This window comes from Haliotis asinina, chromosome 6, assembly GCF_037392515.1.
Source record: "Haliotis asinina isolate JCU_RB_2024 chromosome 6, JCU_Hal_asi_v2, whole genome shotgun sequence".
Classification (NCBI taxonomy): Eukaryota; Metazoa; Mollusca; class Gastropoda; order Lepetellida; family Haliotidae; genus Haliotis; species Haliotis asinina.
The window spans coordinates 10,023,839-10,047,611 of record NC_090285.1 but is presented as its reverse complement, the minus strand read 5'-3'; the positions used below and the strand labels follow the sequence as shown (position 1 = coordinate 10,047,611).

Genomic DNA, 23,773 nt, shown 5'->3' with positions numbered 1-23,773 from the left:
AATACGTCTTATGAAAATTATTCAGAGAATATAATAGTACAAAAACTACGAATTGTTCTCTTTCCACGTCTCACATGATACACGGATTGATTGTATGTACTCCACATTGAGGAAACCTTTCGTGTCTACATGTTTGTCAGTGTGGTGACCACTGATCAGTTGGTCAACAACAAATCTCTGTGAGTAGTTGTGAGTATGTCAATGGAAAGTCGGAGTATGACGCATATTTCCGCCAAATGACATCACTGATTTTCACACTTTAGTGATACATCCTGGATAAGTGTCTCTGGTTCGCTTTCTTGCTTAGGGAACTAGCTGTGGCTTAAGGTACTATGCCTAGAGATTTTTTGTTTTTGCAGATGTGTAATGTCTTTTTAGTACCCTCAGGTTGGTTGATATACATTGTCAAACGTGTACGTTTGGTAAATATGAATTATTGCCTTTGTTTTGTTAAGTTTTATGGTCATTGTCCCTATTTTCAAATCTCCGTGTTTCTGCACACAGTGACTGACAACTGCAGAAACGTCATCCATAGAAGGGCAATATCACACCTAACCCCATCATTCATGTTGCGCGGTCTGAAACTGACTGAAAATATACTTTGCTACATCGAAGAACCTACTTGTTTCATATATTCCAAAAATTGTGAGAAAAAGTGTACAGAAATTTCCGATCACTGCATATTCCAAATTTCCGACCACTGAATTATGTGTTCACTGTACTCCCGCGATCACTTCACTGAATATCAGGTTTACATTTTGTACAATAACTTCTTCAGTTCTGATCTGAATGACTTCCTCTTTTCACAAAGGGTCCTGCTGGTGATACCTATTAACTCTGTCATTCATAGGAAAAATGGAAATATATTTGACATACAATCAGCATTTGTCTACTTGAAAAGATATGATCTGCCGATAATCGACGATTGCTTTCTTCATGTTTAACCTAGAAACTTGAAACATTCTGTATATCACCATCAGGACCTGTGCATTCGTGAAATGTTAATATTTAAACGATATTGTTCGTGTTTCGCAAATGGTGACTAGCTATTTAACACCGATCTTACATTCGCCACCAAAACAAGCACGCGATCACTGCAAATGCAGGCGGACTGTCACCCCATCACTGCACCTCTGCAGGACAGTGGTTCCAGGGGGTGAAATGTTCCTGCTCACGGACATACTCCAGCATGCCACTGGAAGAATCCATGTTCGCAGAACAAGAGGTGGGTCACTAGCACCTGGGTACTTCCAAAAGTATTACCCACACGAACAAGATGGTATTGGGCAAAATCTGCAGTGATAGAAACAAGTCGTGTGATCTTAAATAGTAAACTAAATGTACAAAGGTATCGAGACGAGGTTCCCCAACGGATATTTTTCCCTTTTCACGTCGACAACCTCAGAGAATGATACTGCTGTAAGTCCATATACTGCTGGAACGGTTCAGTATTACATTGCCAGATACAATTTTCATTAGACAGACAGTGTAGAAACTGATAAACCCACCAGTCAACAGAAATCAGCTGAGCCAGCCTTTTTAGGAATGGTGCACATCCCCACGACGTCACCAGGAGACATCAGCAGGACGGTATGTATTGGTACAAATGGAGTCACAAAGAGGACAAGTATGACATAGGCACTGGAATATCCCAGTAAGGAGGACATTTGAGCCTCTTTGAAGTGAGTGAGTGAGTTTAGTTTTACGCCGCACTCAGCAATATTACAGCTATATGGCGGCGGTCTGTGAATAATCCAGTCTGGACCAGACAATCCCGTGACCAACAACATGGGAATCGATCTGCACAATTGGGAACCGATGACATGTGTCAACCAAGTCAGAGAGCCTGACCACCCGATCCCGTTAGTCGCCTCTTACGACAAGCATAGTCGCCTTTTATGGCAAGCATGGGTTGCTGAGGGCCTATACTACCCCGGGACCTTCACGGATCGAGCCTATTTGAAAGGCATTTAGAAGTTGGTGAGGTGAACGAGGCGAGCTGCACGGATATGAACGACGTTTCAGTGTATCTTCTAACACCGTTATCAAGCAAGCGATTATAACGGTGTTAACAGCCGAACCGTCGCTCATATTATGTTAATGAAGTTATATTCTCATGAAACTCTCCACGTTCGAAATTTGAGCTCTGCAATAATATGTTATTTCTATGCCATCTAGAGATTCCTATCCATCGGGTTCAAACCTCATTTCACAGAGGATCGTTGTTGTCAGGTTTGGTGTTAAAAATATATATAAGGGATATGCGTCATTGAATAATCCACTAGTTTGTGTTTGATAACTGAATTTATATGTCTTTCTCTTTTGCTGGCATTCAAAATGAGAGGGAAGTTTCTTTTTGCGTATCAGCGTAGTAGGTTAATCTTATCGTATAACCAGTGTTCATGTATATCTTCCATTACGGGTGCTTGCCGTAAGCCTATGTTGAAGCATGGGAGTTAGGATCACTGCAGCACGAAGATGGAAAGTGGCCAGGCCAATGTTTAAAACTCAAGTTACAAGATGTCACATAAAATCACTCAGAAACGCTTCTCGCGACATAATCCATTAATCAAAAAAATAGCCACTATTCTTTTAAATAAATAATCCCAGGTAAATGTCGTTTGATTGGATAATCCAATACCAATAATCCAATCCAATCCAATAATCACTAACTATTACTATTTGCTATCCAGAAAACAAATATATGTGAGTCGGCGGGTTAGCCTAGTGGTTAAAGTAATCACTATTCACACCGAAGACCCTGGTTCTATTCCCGACATGGGTACAATGTGCGAAGTCCATCCCTGATGTCCCCAGCCATTATACTGCTGGAATATTGCTAAAAGTGAAAGGAAACTCAGTCAGAATGTTGTTTAGTGGGAGTGACGTGTTTGTGAACCTGCAGGCAATCAGTAATAGGCAAAGTGTGATATATCTAGACAGAGTTCTGGTAGGTTCTACAATCTTATGATATAGACTATCATGTCAGGCGCGTTGCAAGCAATTTTTTTCGTGTATGCCCAACAGGTTGTAATTATTTATATTTCGATAGTAATGAGGACTTGCCCAACCTTTTTTAGCACAATGCTCGGGCTTGGTTTTTTTTCCAAATAACGGTAGCTACGCCCCTATTGTACTCGAAGAACCATTCCCTTCTCTCAAAAGGACCGGAGTACCTTTGTTTCAGTTAGACAAGGAAGACAAATGCAAAAAAAAAATGTTGTGGTTCCGATTTCAGTTCTTTAAAATTCAGGATAGGTAGGAAATATTTTGTTTGTACATTTTTTAAGACAGTTATCAGTGTGTAATTGTTTATTTAATCAAGCTTGCGGCCATCATGTCGACTTTATCACGTAGAATGACCGATACTGGTCGGTGCTTAAAAAATAAGGTCGTGTAATCGGAACCACAACAATTTTTATAGGCCTTTAAATGTTCAGTTTAGATGGCAAAGGGTCATGAAATTACTAAGAAATAACGTAATTTGATTTCTTCCCGAAAGTCAGGAATCTCTGTTCGGGCTTCAGTTATTTACAGACTGCCGTCACCGAGTGAAAAAGTACAAACTATCAAACAAATTTAAACTACGTTCACGTTCTGAAAAATAAAATAAGAAGTTGTTATCCACAGGATTTGTCTTGTATTACCACATCAACTTAAACAATGCCTTTGAAGAATTTCAATTTTAAACTAGAAAGGAAAACCCCATAGTCTGATAAAACCTCATAGGCTGTCTGTTTCACGTTTATGTTGTCGTACATATAACAAAAGTGAGTTGAATGTCAGTTCTTTCGTGTAAACAAAGTTTTATATTTAGATAGTATTGAGTGTCTGACCAACAATCATGTGTACGCTCGGGCTTTTTTATATTGGTACCTACGCCTCTTACGACGTAAATTGTAGTAATGCGGTAAAGTGTAATAAACTGGGGCAAATTGTAGTTACTCACATTTCACTGCTTTATTACAATTTACATCGTTACCAACACCCTCGGTTGAGGTTTACACCGTACTCGGCAATATTCCAGCTATGTGACGGTGGTCTGTATACAATCGAGTCTGGACCAGACAATCCAGTGATCAGCAGCATGATCACCCATCTACGCATTTGGGATACAATGACATGCATGTCAACCACGTCATCATGCTTGACCACACCGGATTCTGTTAGTCGCCTCATACGACTAGGGTGGGTTAATGAAGATCAGTTATAACACTAATATTAACAGGTATATAAGAAGATTTCTTGAACAAACTACAAAGTCAGTTTACTTACGACCATGTAAGATACTTGTATCGGGCTGCTGAATTTTATGTTTCCAAAGTCTGATTTCGGCAGCTAGACTTTATATTTTACGTGCGCATCTTTCTGTAGTTAAGTCCCGATCAATATAGCTGTGAATAACGTCTTTGAAACTAACCACCAGTTGAGTCTCTCCATTCACTGCGCATGTGCAGCAGCACCGAGAACTTGTTGATTTCGTGTACCCGCATCACGTGCAACACGTGCTAAAAGTGTAAATTGTTGCGTCGGCAGGTGCAGACGAAACACACAAGACAAGCTCCGCATGATACTCACTCCCAACATGCCTGTCTACAACGGCAAGGTAAGCTTTCACTCCTATCGCCGTGGAATCGTAACTGGCACCAATGGTGGCGACCGTTTACGACTTAAGGTACGATGTAATCATCTCTCTTTAAATATCTAACGGTTAAACCACCACCATCTTGAAGAAAAAGCAGACGGATTATGATTCATGGTATTCATGAAAGCCCATGATACAATCTCATGTGGTGATATGCTACTGTATTGCATATTTACAAATGATATGGTTGTCAAGACAACTATCGTAGTTTGGTTACAGGGACGCGATTTAGACTTCTGAGATGGAAACGAGCTGTGTGTTTTGACTTTGAGAATAGTTCCCATTTTCTCCCCTCAGTATCTCGAACATGCAAGTGGGTATTTCACGGAACTTGCCGGTAAACCCACAAAAAGCTATTTTTGACACAGAATTTGTTAATTTGAACATGTCATTTTAAAATAATTTGTATCAGTGATATCACATATAATATTTATATGTAGTTTCATCTCGTTTATGCAATGCTTACACTTATTGTGTTCCGTGTCATGATCATTGTGATTAGCCATAGTGATTAGCTTTCAAATAGTACCATAAACTGGCTAGTAGCAGACTCAGTGATAACTTATTGTTGCTTGACTGGAAAAATTATGGAAAGTTGTTCAACTTATTCTGTGTCCCTGTGGACATGGTAATAAATTTTGTTGGGTCCATTGTCAGTTTTTATGTGAATAGGATGCAGGGGTTCACCTCCCATAAATCCTTATTGCCCATCCTTGATTTTCAGTAGTGGAGGTCAGTCAGTGCCAGTTACAAGCAACCCTCATTCTTCAGGTGAAAAGGTTACAAACATGGTTGTCAGTCTCATTGCTTTATTTGCAAGAAAACTTTCAAAAACTGACTTGCATGTAGAACAACAACATCTTCTTGAAGGAAAGGATGACTTCATTACTCTTAAAAGTTCGGTGTTAAAGGTTTTACCATCCTTACCCATTTACTAAGTATTTCCTTTCTTCCTGATAATGGTTTTACTAGTCTGTAAAATGTGAGGACCAATCAAGGCCAGGTAATTTGAGATCACAAGAACGACAAAAATGGATCCAGGGACTGGTGTGGTTGGAAAATCCTGGCGACAGATATTGTTACCTGTCTGGGGCAAAAAGAAATTTAAAAGAGGCATCTCATTAAGCCTCTTGATTTTTTTAACCACATCTGTGGCAGTGTTTAAAGCTACCTCACCTCACATCATGCAAAGAAGATAAATTCACCTAGGGATAAATGTTTTGGACGTGGACCATTGCGCCACCTGGTTAAATTCCGGAGGGCCTCAATACTTGATAAGAGGGTCCCTGTAAGCTTTGGGTGTTTAAAGTTTTCAGCTAAATGTATTTACTTAATTTGTATGTAAATAAACTGTTGTAAAGAGCTTGTAATATGTTTTCTGAGACATGATCATTCATGATTGTGAACGAAAACCCAAACTGAAAGTTACCTAATGAAAAATGTTTAGAAACATACCCATGGGGTCAAACACTGGTTGAAAGGCTCTTCCCACAGGGCAAGTGACTTCAAGAAAGTAACTTGTCCTGACTATTTTTCTACTTGCCCTGATTTTATGACACAATATTTGATGTGAATGTTCATTGGACTAATTAACGAAGAGTGATAAATTTCCCAGAATGATAGCTCTACTTTATTATTATTGCGAAATTTATTATGTATTTTAGCCGTATTCATCCTCGATAACTCCAGGGTAAATGCTCTGATAAGTCTCCACTATACCCTGGACACATCTACGGCTCTGCCAGATAAATTTATTACCTCCCTTTGCTGGCTCCGCCTTCTCACAGTAGCCAATCAGCTAGGCCGCCATTATAACAGAGCTTGCCAGTGTCAACAAAGGTAGCGGTCGCAACTGTGAAGGTTTGCTCGCAGTGCGATTCAGATTTTAGGGAAATCATACAAACAAACTGACAGGTCTGAAACTTTGAAACAACATATGCAAGAACGCCTTCTACCTCTTCCAGAGAATCTCTGCATGGTTTCTCTTGCCAGGTATAATCGGCTAGATAATTAAAAAAAACAAAAGTGAGTTGTGATTGGTTCGCTCAACTTCCCAGCGTAGACACCTGACTGGATGAAGAGACAGTCAAGGGAGGTAATATATTTATCTGGCAGAGTCGTAGATGCATCCAGGGTATAGTGGACACTTATCGGAACGTATACCCTGGAGATATTGAGGATGAGCCATATTATGAGCAGATATTTTAATGAAATCCAACTGTATTTACAGTTTGAAACCGTAAGTGAAAATTATCTAATAGTCCACAGGCAAGTAAGATCGCATTATTTGATTGCCCGTTGTGAAAACTGACTTCTCCCGGGCATTGGGCGATGTGATTTTTTAACCCCTGATGCTCTTTCATTCACTGAACTTATTACAACTACCATTAAGGGATATTCCTGTATGTGGATTAATACTGGTTCACTTAATAGTCTTTTGTGCAAATGATGCAAGCGATAATAACATTTCATTGTATTTACTTAGGCCACACTTGTATTTTGGAGATTCAGCACCATCAAATATTCAGTGTCCACAGGATGCAACCCATAGTAGCAATCCATATTTTGATGTGGAAATGCCAAAGAAACACATCATAAGTTTGTTCCTGTTTTTGTGGATAGTTTGAATGTACATACAGCAATGTGTACATTATCAGCTAGACTTCATCTATATATTTGGACTTACAAGTGCTCTGCTTAGAGTTTTATATGGTATGGGGTTTTGATCGTGCCCAGAGCAACCATTTAGATCAACTCTCAACTATGTTCCCATGAAGTGACAGTGGTCTGTAAGTAATTTTCATGGTCTGGTGACAATCAAACTATCCATAGACATAATCAGAGAAAAGTAAAGTTTACTGAATATGTATCATATGTTTATTAATCTGGTATGATGGAAAGGGACAGTTTTTATGGACAGACATCTTCTTTATATATAACTGTCTTGATAACAGTGTTGGCATCTACACCAAAATGTTGCATCTGTTGTAAATGAAGAAGTCATCTCTTTTTTCAAAAGTATTTTCTGTTGACTTCTGTGCATGTACCCTCAATGTGGAATGTTATAACAAACAAAAGATACATGAGGATGATATATTCATCAAAAATTAAATCTGTGAACAGATTGTGAAAACGTGAAAGTTGACATGCTGAATATAATTAGTTGATATTCAGTTAGTGGGGTATCTATTTTCAAAGCCAAATGGGTTGGTTTTTGCAAATGTAGGATTGACAGAATGAAAAGTGCAAGCATGGTCAACCATGTCATGATTTTGCTTCCATTCCATTGTGGGTAGCCCAGTAGTTAAAGCGTTCACTCGTCAAGCCGAAGACCCAGGTTCAATTCCTTTCATGGGTACAATGTGTGAAACCCATTTCTGGTGTACCCACCGTGTTATTGCTGGAAAAGTGCTAAAAGTGTTATAATACACAACTCACATACTCTAATAACTTTGCAGCTTTTCATGGCCTGATACATGGTAGTTAAACTCAGAACGTCTGGATGTCATTCATTTATACACTTGTCAGGCATTTCTTGAATTACTATTGAACTCTCACCATGCAGATACTATGCAATCACCATGCTGTCATCATGCAGTCATTATTTGGACATGTAGACACCATGCAGTCCACATGCAACAACAATTCAGACTCCATGCAGTCTCTATGCAGATGCCAATCAGTCACCATGCAGACACTGTGCAGTCCCCATGCAGACACCATTCAGACATGATGCAGACACCATGCAGTCAACATTCAGATACCAGGCAATGATGCAGTCCCAATGCCATCCACATGCATTCACCATGCTGTTATCATGCAGACAACATGCAGTCACCATTCAGACACCATGCAGACACTGTACAGTAATCATGCAGACAGGTTTCCATGCGTCAAACAGTGAAGATGGGGATTATGCAGCGTTGTACATTTCAATATTAGAACCTTGTCAGGAAGTGAATTCTGTTCGAGATAGATCCAGAATGGAAATTGGTCAGGATTTGTCCAATGTTGAAAATGTTCCAAATAGTAATTTTCATCATTGGTGGAAGGTAGGATTTGTTAAGGGTTGGAACTGTGTTTTTTAAAAAAGAAATTCTGATTAATTTTCTTAAATCATGTCATATTTTAGTTTGTAATCACTTTGACAATATGGATAACATGTTTTGTTGTTATTTAATGAATCATTCATGATCAGTATTGCTTCTTCATAATGGCAATCTGTAAATATTGTAACCTGGACCAGACGATCTTATGATTGACTCTGAGAGCATCAGTGTATGCAGTCACCATGTCTGACCACAGAGCCCTGCATCAGCATTTGAATGTTGAAACGCAACTTGAACAGAATCTTTCTTATAACACATTTTTAAGTTCCTTATGTTTTTATGGTTGACTAACATTTGATCTGTAGATATATATATCCATTTTTTGCATTTTATTCTATTTATTTTATTTTATTTTATAAGTGCTGTTGTTCATCCAATGTATTTCCATTTGTAAATATGTAAACATTATGTCATCCAAGAGTGTCTCAGAATCATGAACATCATTCATTTTTAATACCATATTTGACTTGGTACAAGACAGGGTTCTTGAAAAATTGACAAAAGGGGGTGGGCTTATTTAAATCACTTGTCATTTACTTGAACATATAAAGAAAACACTACAAAGATGACAGATAAAGCCTCGTGAAAACATTTCAGAGACATCGAAACATTGTCTATAACAACAGTGTCATCAGCACTCATTAAACACAAACTGTTTAAGCACCAACTTTTAGAAGAATTCGTAATTGAAACAAAAATACCTGTACAAACAATCAAGTTATGCAAATCGCTATTTTACCATAGCCATATAACTCTCTGGGCGAATGAAATTGGAGAACATCGCAGACCTCATTAAAACAACCAATCATTGCCTTGCCAGTTGCAAACAATCTTGAAACGATTGAAATTCAGTGAGAGTTGCAGTAGAATCTATTCATTGTTCATATCCATGTATTATGTGTTTTCCGATGGTTTCTTGAATAATAGCATGAACCACCTTTAGCATGACGAGTGTACGCTTTTACCACTACGCCAAGGCACCTGTCTTTGTACAACACCAAGGAGTAGTATCTAATAGATGAACCAATTTAGCTAATTGGTTCACTGACTTGACAATACCATCCATTATATTTGGGATTGTTGTTGTCTTCCATATACAAGAGTCATCTGACTCATCTCTGACTTTGTGAGAAATGTATGTGCATGTTAAGAATTTAGGTTTAGAAAATTTATATGCCGATGTGTGATAATACATAATGATCTATAACCTGAAATTATATCATCTGTTTGCAAAATTAAATTTGTGATGTCTTTTAGCAGCATTTAGAAGTTGCATATATGACGAAGAGTTTTTGTGGATAAATCTTCTTTTTTTATAATTCTTTGAAACACAATGTATTGGGGTTGTCATCATTTGTCAGTTCACCTGATGAAGGGGACTGAAAAGACACTGAAATGTTGTGTTTCAAGAATTGAAAAAAGAAGAAGATTTATCCATAAAAGATCTTGGTCACATATACAACTTCTAAATACCGCTAAAAGACATAAAAGATCTTGGTCAAAACTAAATTTAATCGTTACTTTAGTTTCTTTGTATTTTGAGCTATGTCTATAGGTTTCCAAATGTCAGTACTTTTCTGTGTATTTATTTGTCATGAAAATTGATTGATTTGTTTTGGATAAAATCAACCCAACAGCAAAATTAGCCAGTATACTTTCCACACAGATTGCAGCAACAATGCAAGATATGTGTCCGGTAAATCATTGTTATATGACAAAGGTATAAATTAACATGACGGCAACCTCAGATGAAACGACAGACCATTGTGGAATCACCAGAAGGCACCATGACAGTTCACACATTTCGACATCCAGTCTCCATAGTTTTATCAAAATTTATCCAGAGATAATTAAAAAGCCAAACTTATCCTAAATCGAATGGCCTTTTGGATTTTAAATGTAGCATTGCCATGACAACCAAGACATTTAAAAATACCTCTTGATGTTTACCATGAGTCATCTATGAAGCAAGCTATCAGCTGTTAATGTCACAGGGATGTGCTTCAAATAGCAAAAATATCCTGTCGGGAACTCAGGTGACATTTTGTGGAACTGCTTCCAGTCCTTGTATCTCTCACTGTCGAATGGCATATATATCATGTAACTAAACAGACTTGGCTCAGGCGACAGATCAGGGGTAAGTTTGGTATGATTTTTAATAATTTCAGGGATTTTTGTATGTCGGACATGAAGCTGAAGTCTGGATTATGTATGTTTGTCCTTTGAATTTTTTTTTTCATCATTTGAAAAAGACACAGCAATATCGTTTTTGTTACACGTTTTTACATTATAGTGATAGATTTTACTGAAGACTGTTTCAGTATAGTCTTATGGATTGTGATTCCTCTATTTGTAGAGGTGCCGTCCATGGCATGCTGTGATTTCAGTTTCAGTTTTGATACGTTTGTGATTGGCTTTGTGGTATGGCTGATGTACATGATTGTTCAGTGTGAAGCTTATGGTTACAAAATTATTAATTGTGGTCTTTCTGATCATGATGATGGTAGTGATGATGGTGATGATGATGCTAGTGATGATGATGCTATTGATGGTGATGCTAGTGATGGTGATGGTTATTTATTTACAGACAGAAACAACAGTACAACAATAAGATAATGGTGACTGTAAACCTTAAAGATGATGAGGACAATGACCTAAATCTGAATAATTATGTATGACAGTCCCATAATGTGACATCTAATGCATGGTTGGTTATCATCAATCTGCCTATTTTACATTACACAAGTATTATCTTCATTTCACTAACACTGACAACTATTAACTGAGCTGTAAACATACTCATTGGCGAAGAATATCATTGCAATGACAACGTAACAAGCAAACCATATACAATATAGTTATTATTACTTGAGTGAGTGAGTTTAGGTTTATGCCTCTTTTAGCAGTGTTCCAGTAATGTGATGGCAGTCAGATACCAGAAATAGGCTTCACACTTTGTACCCATGTGGGGAATGAAACTCAGGTCTTCGGCATGATGAGTGAATGCTTGAACCACCAGACTACCCTACCATCCCCAGGAGCCAGTGCCATAAAATAGACTACAGAAAGGGAAACGAACAGATGGTACTGTTATAAGATCCTCAGTTTATCTTATTCAGACAGACACGGCTTGTGTCACATGATATGCAACAATATTATGACTAACTAAGCTGCTTCACCATCTGCCTTTATGGACACTGGATAAACACAATTTTTAACCTTAGACTATCTCAAACTACACTCCTTTTCATGCTTTTTGAACATGGAAATGGTCTGGAATGAATTTTATGTCTCTTGTAACAACACACCTAATGTTTCATATAACAAACCTTTTCATTGCATGATCCCCATTCATCTTGTTATTTGTATCTGAATCTGCTGTTGGTAAAAGGTCTGTAATTGTGTTGATGATGGTCAGTTTGTGGTTATTGGAAGGAAAGCTCTCAGAGAGGACAGGGACTATAAGATTTCAGCATGTAGAGAAAGAATTGTGACTTCTACATGGATGGTTAAATGATGCTTACTTTTTCTAATACTCTTCTTGGATGCCCCTCAGTCGTCTCTTCCAGACATATAGATCTGTAGGAAGGGAATCCTTCATTCAATCTGCTGACACCAGTGTCCTGTCAGTCCTTTAAAGCTTCTCCAGGTTGGCAGATACTTCACTTGCATTCGTTTAAACCCCAAGGTCAGTGATCCATTCATCACCACATTAAATGATCCCACCAGTTGATACAAAGTGGAGTGTGTTGCTCCCATCTAGTTGATATTGCCAGTGTGTTCCATATCCTCTTCTGATCCCATTTCCTCTAACCCTTTGTCTTCATTCAAACATGACTTTAGTTGACAGTCATTCTTGCTTCTCCTACAATTCAGCAGCAGTTGATCCTAGATTGTTGTTTGACAATCCTGTCTACTTTGCCAACCTTCTGCTATGTCTACTGTGGATTCTTCATGCTGATGACCAAGGTCTGTTTGTGCCATTGTTGCAATGACTACATCAGGTGAACATGTCATCACCACGACCAAGGTCTGTTTGTGCCATTGTTGCAATGACTACATCAGGTTAACATGTCATGCTGATGACCAAGGTCTGTTTGTGCCAGTGTTGCAATGACTACATCAGGTTAACATGTCATGCTGATGACCAAGGTCTGTTTGTGCCAGCCCCTGCGAAACTCAGTTCATGAGTTCATGAAGTCTTCATGAAGTTCATCAACTTTAGCTTAAATCTTCATGAACTTACTTCATGAAGACACACTTCATGAAGACTTCGTCAACTTCATGAAGTAATTTCACACTTCATGAAGTTTTGTTACTTCATGAAGACATTTCATGAAGAGTTCTTCAACTTCATGAAGTTATTTCACACTTCATGAAGTTATATGTTACTTCATGAAGTTTTTGTTCATGAAGTAAGTCTAATCTTATTCACTACAAATTTCCAGAGTAAACTACATTAAAAAGAAAATAAAGAATAAATATTACAAGCTACAATACTTTTATTCATGTTACATAAGTTGTTATGTAAATGATTACAGATGAGGCATAAACATACTTTCCACATATTTAATTAAGTTTAAATTATCTGTAAATCCTGTCTCTCGTGGCATTACTTGTGTTTGTCTAGTAATTTTTGTTGTTGTTTCATAATTTATACAACAAACAATGCATGAAAGAACGCTAAACGATTCTGTGCCTAACAGGAGTTGTTTTAGTAACATAGGGACAGTTCAAGTTAAAACTTACCTTCCTAAAATAGCTGCGTAACCAGTTGGTACTGTGGAAGTTTTCTACTTGTCTTCCTTATTCATATTTACTCCATAAAGTAAAGTTTTCCTGTCAAAATCATCTAATTTCTTTGAATTTCTCCCGTGATTGCTCACGATCGGGCATGCATGCAGATACTTTACTATCGCAAGAACGTCTTCTGCAAATTCATAACGAAGCAAAAACATAAAACTGTCAAAAACATTAACAGTCAACTCGGTACTAGGAAAAAAAAGAAAGTGGAAAAATATTTTGATATCGCCATGCTTCTGACAGCTTTCATAACCCGCAAGTTGATCTTTTCGTTGAAAACATTCAATGCTCTCGATTTTAGAACACATTCCACTGACACTCCCTGTCCAGCACAATATGACCCTAAAAGTACGTCAGTTTAGACTAATGAAATAAAATTTATAACTAGGGACATGTGCATTATAAACTATTCTTCCAAGTTATGATCGACAACGGAACGTGAACTCAGAACATGTTTTTATGGGATCCCCGCCGTTGACAATAATACGACATGTATTTTGACAAGTTCTAATTTCGATATTGATACCTAAATATTGTAATTTTTGCCATTATTTGTTCATAAGATGAGAAATTATACACTGTTGGTATGATGGAGTAACTTTCGCACCAAAACTGCCCCGCCCTTCGTTCTTCCGAAATCTATTGCGACTTTAAGAACGGATAACAATAATCATACATCTTATTTTATTTATAGACACGATTTATTCCTGATCTAAGCTTTATATTTACACTTATTTTTTCTTTTCTATCAAAAAATGTCTTTACTTCAAACTTGCAACATTCGATACGGAAAGACGCGACCGTTTCCCGGCATGACGCCATTGCTGCTGTCTTCGAGCGCGAGACCGAGGCAGAAGGCGCCAAATGCAACTTCGCCAACAGACAACGATTCAGGCGATGAATATCACTAATGATTTTGCGATTCGCGCATTTCGTGGATAATACAACGATGGATATGTCAAGAACTGACTTAAGATAAAGGAATCGACTAGATTAACTGCCTATGGATGCATCCCAAGGTGATTTCCATGAGCGGTACGTAAATAACAACAATTTTGAAATTATTTTGAGTGCCGGAATATGCATAAACAAACATTGGTGAAGGGATAAGCAACTCTCTTTGAGGAGAATGACAGAAACATTTTTTAAACATATAGCAGTGTATCAAGTGTTGTTTTTACACAGTGTATGTCTCTTAGTCTCAGAAGGAAAATCAGTAATGTGTACGGAATGATAATGTGAACTTTGTGTACGATGGGACTTACACAGGGGCATGTTACGCTGGTGACTTAAATCTGAGCACATGCAGATGGTGTCAGAGTTCAAGGTGCTAGTTTGGTGCTAAGTTTGTTTGGCTTAAATTATAAACAACAAAATAAATTCAAATGAAAAGGGAGATAATTGCTATAGGCACTTTCAGGGATGTTTCATTTTCTCTCTGTCGTTTTTGTATTCAGTTTTGGAATAATTACCGATTGTAAATTAAAAGTGAATGTGCCACAATGTTTAGTCATCTATTTGAGTTGGAAATAGGTTCAGTTACATGAAGATACGTTTTTCTATTTTATGATGTGCTGATTATTTTAAGTGTTGGGAAATGCAGCTATTTCAGAATATATTTGATTATGAATGTAGACTTGTGATTTAGAAGCCAGTTTTGTTACTTGATATGCACTCTTTGTATTAAAAAAAATAATTTAAGGTCATCAGTGTGAAATTAAATTATTAAATTATTTAAAATAGTTTAATTAATCAGGTGAAAAATTATCTGAAACAAGTTATATATACTTAACATTTTGAGCAATTATTTTTTTTTAAACAACAAAGTTTCAGTATTTGCTTTAGACTCTTTGAAATGGAAAGACTATGATTAAATGTTGTTGGTTGCAATGTTTTTCAGATTTCCACTGGGCGATTCTGAGGAAATGGGGGTGATTCTGCAAATGTTGAAACACAAAGATGAAGTTCTCCTCGATGATTATATTTCTGAGCCAAAGTGTTCACTCTTCACACTGAAGACTTGGGTTTGATTTGTAACATGAGTACAATGTATGTAGCCGTTCTCTTGGGTTCCTTGTCGTGATATTGCTGGAACTCTACTCACTCAGTCACTAACCATTCTTAAACCAATGTGGGCATCTTCAGTGATGTTACCACTGCTCTTCCTGAAGGTTCTTCAATCTTGTGTCTTCTGAGATTAATTGTGATGCCCCATGTACAACTTCCAGGTCGATGATTAAAGGCCCTGTTGTAAATTCTCTGTTGGTTGTGACTCTCATTGTCTACTTAAAAAACATATAGTCTGAAGGGATTACACTTTCTGAAATTGTATATTACAATCTACTGCATGAAATGGTGTTCCTAATGAGTTCATTTTCCTGGATACAGACTGATTGACATCCAAGCTGTAGTACAGATAGAACAAGTATATATGAATGACAGCTTCTTTAATTCTAGAGCACAATGTTTGGATACAGGTTCTTGTGTTGTTTTTAAATAATTAATCAGAATTTTCTGCTGAAGATTTGAATAAAAAGGAAATCCCATCAAAATCTAGTTTTCTGTTTGTGTCTTGATATTTAATTTATGTTACATCTATTGGTGATGAATTTATATGTTGCCTGCCAGCTTGCATGGCGTGGTCAGATTATGTGACTTGTGTTGCAGAAAGAGGCCAAAAAAGCTCTTCAGGAAGTCTTCATGAACAGTTCAGGGGGGTCTTCATGAACTCTTCAGGAAGTATCTTCATGAACTCTTCAGAAAGTATCCTCATGAATTCTTCATGAACTCTTCAGGAAGTATCTTCATGAATTCTTCATGAACTCTTCATGAAGTATTTTCATGAACTCTTCATGAAGTATCTTCATGAATTCTTCATGAAGTATCTTCATGAATTCTTCATGAACTCTTCATGAAGCATCTTCATGAACTCTTCATGAAGTAGATGTCTCATTTAATGTTCATGAATTCTTCATGAAGTTTTCATGAAGAATTCATGAAGAAACTTCATGAAGTCTTCATGAAGAATTCATGATCTTTTCGCAAGGGAGTGTTGCAATGACTACATCAGGTTAACATGTCATACTGATGACCAAGGTCTGTTTGTGCCAGTGATGCAATGACTACATCAGGTTAACATGTCATGCTGATGACCAAAGTCTGTTTATGCCATTGTTGCAATGACTACATCAGGTTAACATGTCATGCTGATGACCAAAGTCTGTTTGTGCCAGTGTTGCAATGACTACATCAGGTTAACATGTCATGCTGATGACCAAGGTCTGTTTGTGCCAGTGTTGCAATGACTTCAAGTGGACATATTATCGATTTATGACTTTACATCAACTGATGAAACGGTATCATAATTCAAATTTTAGTCAGATATTATTTGAATATTGTCAAAAAGTTTTTATTTAACATGTTTTGTTTTCATGTGATATCCATTATGTGATCTTTGGTCATATTTTTCCTGTTGTCAGTTGTTTTCGATAAAAGCTCATTGTATGTCATAGAAATTAACATTCTTTGTTATGTTATAATCTTTACTCTAGCTGATGTAATAATCTCTGTATAATTCACAGCTGAAATATGAATAAAATGTGATGTATCTGGGATTCAGATGAGCTAAATCTCATTTCCATTTTCGCTTCTAATCCAGTCATCTATTTTAATTTTTGGGAATATGCTGTTGAAATTTTCCTTTTACTCTGAGATAAGTGATCATTACGATAAGTGATTAATGTCTTTTAATGTGATGTTAGCACACCACCATTATCATCTCAAATTATTAACAGGTACATGATTACAGGTAAACTCAAAACGAAAGCCAAATTTACTTTCATGCACTTCACTGTCTCAAAAGGGAACTGTTGATTGCATTATCTTGAAGCGGTTATTTTGTATAAATCTCTGTACTTTGGCTAATTGAATTCCTAAATGTACAACTAGGGCAAAAAGCCAGTGTTACTGTAGCAACACATTCGAAAGCTGAGGTATATGTACCATATTGCAGCGAGACTGGCGCTGCTTCATTTAGAGCATTTGAAATGTCACACTTGGTGCATTTAATTTACTTCAAAATAGATTCCTAACTTTGGTGACTAATGGAAGCTGTGTCTTGGAGTCTCTGGCTGCTCATTGTGGAAGTGAATTATTCTTTTACTAATTGAATTCTCTGCATTGTTTCAAAGATGTTTTGTTATTTTTAAGAAATAGGAGATTTATAAATAAGTTGAAACTGCAGGTCTTGTTTCTTTAAATGTAATGGGAACTTTGTAAAACGGAGACAGGTAAGTATGTTTTACTAGACAGTATGTGAATCTTAGTTGTGAATATGACCATGATCTCTCTGACTGGCATTTTAGAAGTTGATCAGTAATAATAAAGGTGAAGTACTTTATGGATATAACTTTATTTCAGTTTGATGTGCTGTACCGATATAAATTCTATTACCTCTGTCAAGCAAGAGTGAAAATCTAAGCAAAATCATGGCATCAAAATGCAATAAAGATTTTATCGTTCATATGTATACAATGTACACCTTTATTGTTATACTTATAATTGCATTTAGGCATATCAGAGCTAAGGCAATGTAAATTTGTTGCCATGTGAAAAGTTTGATTTAAGAACTGAATGGTTCCATAGGTTATTCAATTTTTTGTAGTTTCTTCATGTTGATTCCATTAAGTAGGAGAAGAGAAGGAACATGGGAGGGAGTGGTGTTTTGTCAACTTGCTAATGGGGGTTGATGGCGATTGGAACCTCAGATCAGAAGTTTTATGTCTTGAATCATATGACTGGACTACTGTTGCACATGTGTGCTGATTTGGTACCTTTTGCTGTTTCAAATTTTGATAATTATGAAATGACTGTTGGATCAGTTCTGTAAATTTTCAATAAAGTTACTGGTGTCAGCACCATGGAGGCCTGGATTGGGATAGTTGCTCAAAACCCATGCTTGTTGTAAGAGTTGACTCACATGTATTGGTTGTATTACCTGTAAAGCTTGCAGACTGGGTCTTGGCATCATATCCCAACATTATTGTGCATGCAGGCAATCATTGGATTGTGTGGTCTTGACTTGATTGTGTACCAACTGCTGGCATGCTGTCAAGCACAATGTTGAACAACAAATATACACATTCAAACAATGTTTTTAAATAGTTATCCAGAGGTCAACACAATAGAAAACTATAAAGATCAAGAAAAAATAATAGGGGACCAAGCTTGTGCTTTGAGACAGCCACTAGTTTGGATTGGTAAGTCATGGATACAGTGATGTTTAGTGTATTTAGTATTTACTGACTTTCTGACTATGAAGGCAGAATTTCCATTAATTGGAGCTGATGGAGGCCATCATGCACAAGATTCCAATTAAACATGGAAAAGACAGCTATGTTAATGGGATATAAAGGTCAGTTTATGAAAACAAAGACCAGGTCCTAGGATACAGCCATATAGACAGGCTCCACATAAAGCTAAATGTGTATGTGACAGTTCATGGAAACATTACTTTTCACTGTCACTCGAACTTTCTTCCATCTCTCTAAATTTCTAGGCCCTGTTTCTTGGGAAACTGATATAGAAGAAACTAACTATGCTGTCATTTTGTTTTCATTTAAACCATTAAATCTTTTTGCAGTCTGATTTCATCGGGGGTCAAAATTCATCCTTCAAGTTTGTCCTTGACCTTAACTACTCAAGCGTGGTCAATGAAGAGATGTGGATAGACAAGCTGATTGGATGTAACAGCTGGGAGCCGACCAATCATATGCTGTTTCAGCTGGCCAATGTGGCAGTACTAGTTGGGTTATGTGCACCAGACACTACATATGGAGCCTTGTTTCTGCATATTTTCTTTGTCTTTGGTAAGTTAAATACCTAGAGATTTCTATTCATGAAATAAAGAAACTTGCTTCATGGATGGTGTTTAAAGTTTAAATGCATGACACATAAATATATCCTTTGCAGCTATAACTTCTCACAACCCCTGAAGATGGCCAGTGTGACTTGACCTACATCTCTTTTTGCTCAGACAAAATGCGTAGCACCAGTAACAACAAGTACCTTCTTTTTTAGGACATTTAGGGGTGACACGGGTTAAAGATCCCAAGACATTTTACATGCCAAATGTGTAAGGAAACTTTCAATTTTAGTACCACTTGAAATAAGTGTGAATATGACTTAATTTATGATTTAGTGTTTTCTCTTGGGCTGTAGGGTGGTGTTATGGTAAATTCTTTCGATTTCAGATGCTGTTCATCTGATCCTGATACATCTTTTCCCACAGTATTTCTGCTGCTGTCCAACTGGTCCTAATATTACATATTTTCCTACAGGATTTCTGCTGCTGTCCATCGGATCCTGACACATCTTAGCCTACAGGATTTCTGGTGCTGTTTGTCAGATCCTGATGCTACGTCTTTTCCTACAGGATTTCTGTTGTGGTCAAACTGATCCTGATACATCTTTTCCCTAGAGGATTTCAGCTGCTATTCATCTGATTCTGATACTACATCTTCACCTACAAGGTTTTTGCATCAGTCCATCTGATCCTAATGCTGCATCTTCTGTCACAGGATTTCTGCTGCTGTCCCTATGAATCTTTTTCCCACAGGATTTCTGCAGCCGTTCGTTTGATACTGACACTACGTCTTTTCCCACGGGATTTCTGCAGTCATTCATTTGATACTGATACTTATCCGTGAAGGTCCCGGGGTAGAATAGGCCTTCAGCAACCCATGCTTGCCATAAAAAGGCGACTCAGCTTGTCGTAAGAGGCGACTGACGGGATCGGGTGGTCAGGCTCGCTGACTTGGTTGACGCATGTCATCGGTTCCCAGTTGCACAGATCGATGCTCATGTTGTTGATCACTGGATTGTCTGGTCCAGACTCAATTATTTACAGACCGCCGCCATATAGCTGTAATATTGCTGAGTGCGGCGTAAAACTAAACTCACTCACTCACTGATACTGATACAACATCTTTTCCCACTGATTTTCTACAGTTGTTTGTTTGATACTGACACTACATCTTTCCCACGGAATCTCTGCAGTTGTTCATTTGATACTGATAATACATCTTTCCCCACAGGGTTTCTGCTGCTGTCCATTTGGTCGTGGGTGATTTTGTGTGCCCCAGACTTCTTCTCATGGAACTTTGCCTTCATGCTCATCAATGGTGTGCAGACACTGTTCCTCATGTACCGCATTCGACCGGTCAAGTTCTGTGAGGAGCTGGAGGATGTATACAGCACCACATTTGAACCCCTCAGAGTTCCCAGGTACAAACGCTGACTCACAGCATATCATATATTGTTAATACTTTCTCCCACCATTGCATCCTCCCTGTACTCAATTTCTTGATAAATGTTTGCAGTGGGTGTAACAGTTTCTTAATGATACACATGTCAGTAAATTCTTGAAGAGCAAGAAATAGTGATTGAAGAAAAGTGTTCGGACAAGTGTCTATCAGAAATGGAAGCAACGTATGCTTGTAGTAAATGACTTCAATGCTGCAGCCAGACTGTGTAATTGTAAATACAAAAACTGGATCAAATTTATCATCCAAATTTATCATCTAGTACAAGTTTTTGCAAATAAGGCATAGTGTTACCTTTACTATGTGGCTATGACATGTGAAGGTCCCAGGTTTAGAATAGGCCTTCAGCAACCCATGCTTGCCATAAAAGGTGACTGCTTGTCGTATGAGGCGACAAACAGGATTGGGTGGTCAGGATCGCTGACTTGGTTGATGCATGTCATCAGTTCACAGTTGCGCAGATCGATGCTCATGTTGTTGATCACTGGGTTGTCTGGTCCAGACTCGATTATTTATAGACCGCCACCATATAGCTGGAATTTTGCTGAGTGCAGCATAAAACTAAACTCGCTCGCTCACTATGTGGCTGTTCTATTTCATATAATTCAGAAAACAATATCAGATTACCTAAATGTCCATAAGAAACACAACTACTCATCCCTTTCCATAGCCAGAATGAAGCCACTATAAAAATAAACAGAACAATTTTATAAACAATGTGAGCTTATGGTGGTTTGGGCTGCACGTGTTTATGAATAACCTTGAAGACCCATGGTTTTCTGAATTTCTCTTGGCCCACATTTTCAAAAGTTAAGGGCCAATTGGTCCCTTTCAAAGAAATACTGGCAGCAGCACTGTATAAGAATGGTTTATAAGGCTCTCTGATTGGTTCATACATGTCATCATCCAGTTGATCAATGCTCGTGACGTCAATCACTATTCTCTGATGCACATTTGATTAAGAGTGTCACCTTTGCACAGAATCTATTATTTTTCTCATGTTTTTTGTTAGAAAACACAGACTTCCAAATAATGAGGTCTGTCAGATTTCAAGTAAAACATACTTGTCTTTTGTTCCCCAGGTCTGTGTTCAAGAAGCTTGTGAGTCCAGAATATTGTACCCTGATGAATCTTCATGAAGGAGAGGCTTACGCTACACAGTCCATCACCAAGACAGACAAGCTGGGCATCCTCATCTCAGGACAGTGAGTATATCATGTGTGTACTTCATATTACAAGTGAGCAGGTTGGGAAAATGCTTTTTAGAGTCAATGAATTTTATGCTAATTTTAGCAATATTCCAGCTACAGCATGGCAGAGGGTGAAGGGTCTCTGTATCCACATGGGGAATTGAACCCAGGTCTTCAGAGTCACATGCTACTCCACTGCACCTGCATTTCATATATATTACCGCATGCCCTTCTAAGCTGTGTTCAATTAAATAGAACCTGTGCTTGAAATGTGAGTAGCCGTTCCATGGAAAGCTCTTAGTATGATCAGTTGGCCATTGCGTGCATAGATGATTGCTAGCAACACAATGTGTATAAATTATTGTTGGCGATGTGACACTGTTTTGTAATGTAACAATACTGTGTTACGGTTAATAATTGATGCAGAAGATGTACGAAATCAGAACCAACAAAATATAACACTGACAAGTCTTAAATATTCAGTAATATGTATTGACCAAAGAGCAAGATACAAAGATTCACAATAGAGGTTTCTAGTACAATGCAACTGAGTCAAAGGCACCGTGATGTAATGGGTCACAAAAGTAATATCAACTCTCCAAAGTTTTGGTTTTCAGTGAGAAACAATTCTACTAAATCTTTCACAATGAATGATCTTGAATGTAGGTTAGGCTTGACAAAGATGCAGACAGATGTAGATAGGCCGAATGAGGACACAACTCCAGTGTGTGTAAGTCCATGTTTGTGTCATCAACACAACAAGCAGCCTTATATAGAGACAGTCACTGATTCTTGAGCATTCCAGTGCAGTATGGGACCTCCGCAATCAGACTTGTGTTTACATACAGTCAAAAACAAATGCTGATGTGCAGAAGAGTGCCTAAGGGGAGGCAACTCTAAAGTACTACCTTAAAAGGCATGCAGCTAAAATTATTACTATCACCGTGATACGAAATGTGACCCATAGTAACTATCACTCAAAACTGTAAACACTGTGACCCAATAATAACTACCACTTAATCAATAACAATAAAATTACAGAAAATATACTCTCGTAACAACTGACATGACTCACAGATGTCTCTTTATGAAAATAATATGATGTCACTTTATGAATATTCATAAGCAGTAGCTCCTCTGTAGTTCCATGTTATACATTTAGCTTTGTCGTTTAAGTCTTTCAACATGACTTGGCACCAAATACTGACAGCTGGAAGTTGTGCTAGGGGACAGTATGAAAATTTGATGTCTGATAAAAGTTTTAAAGAATTAGGGAAGGGGGTATTTCAATGGCTGTTCATGTTTTACGTCCAACATTTTAACTTACCTTAATTTTCTAATGGTTTATATGGAATTATAACCAAAAAGCTCTCGTTCTTTTCTGTCAGACATCTTTATATCAATGAAATCGTTGTCCAAACTGAACTTTGCAGTACTTGTTATCATTATCCCAATTGTGTAGAGCTATATTCAGGATATCAATCACTGGAATGTCTCATTCAAATTTGGGCCCCGTGAAGGTCCCGGGGTAGAATAGGCCTTCAGCAACCCATGCTTGCTACAAAAGGCGACTATGCTTGTTGTAAGAGGCAACTAACGGGATCGAGTGGTCAGGCTGTCTGACTTGGTTGACACATGTCAACGGTTCCCAATTGCGCAGATCGATGCTCATGTTGTTGATCACTGGGTTGTCTGGTCCAGACT

The 23,773-nt window shown here is 37.7% G+C and overlaps 1 protein-coding gene across 1 annotated transcript in view; it reads left to right on the top strand.

Moving 5' to 3' along the window:
• The first annotated feature begins 1,189 nt into the window (after positions 1-1,189).
• Positions 1,190-23,773, top strand: part of LOC137286840 (popeye domain-containing protein 3-like) — a 39,901-nt gene continuing 17,317 nt past the window's right edge. The window contains exons 1-5 of the mRNA XM_067818851.1: positions 1,190-1,225; positions 1,480-1,590; positions 19,199-19,424; positions 20,652-20,841; positions 21,962-22,084. Coding sequence (XP_067674952.1) covers positions 1,190-1,225; positions 1,480-1,590; positions 19,199-19,424; positions 20,652-20,841; positions 21,962-22,084 — 686 coding nt within the window. The remainder of the gene's footprint in view (positions 1,226-1,479; positions 1,591-19,198; positions 19,425-20,651; positions 20,842-21,961; positions 22,085-23,773) is intronic.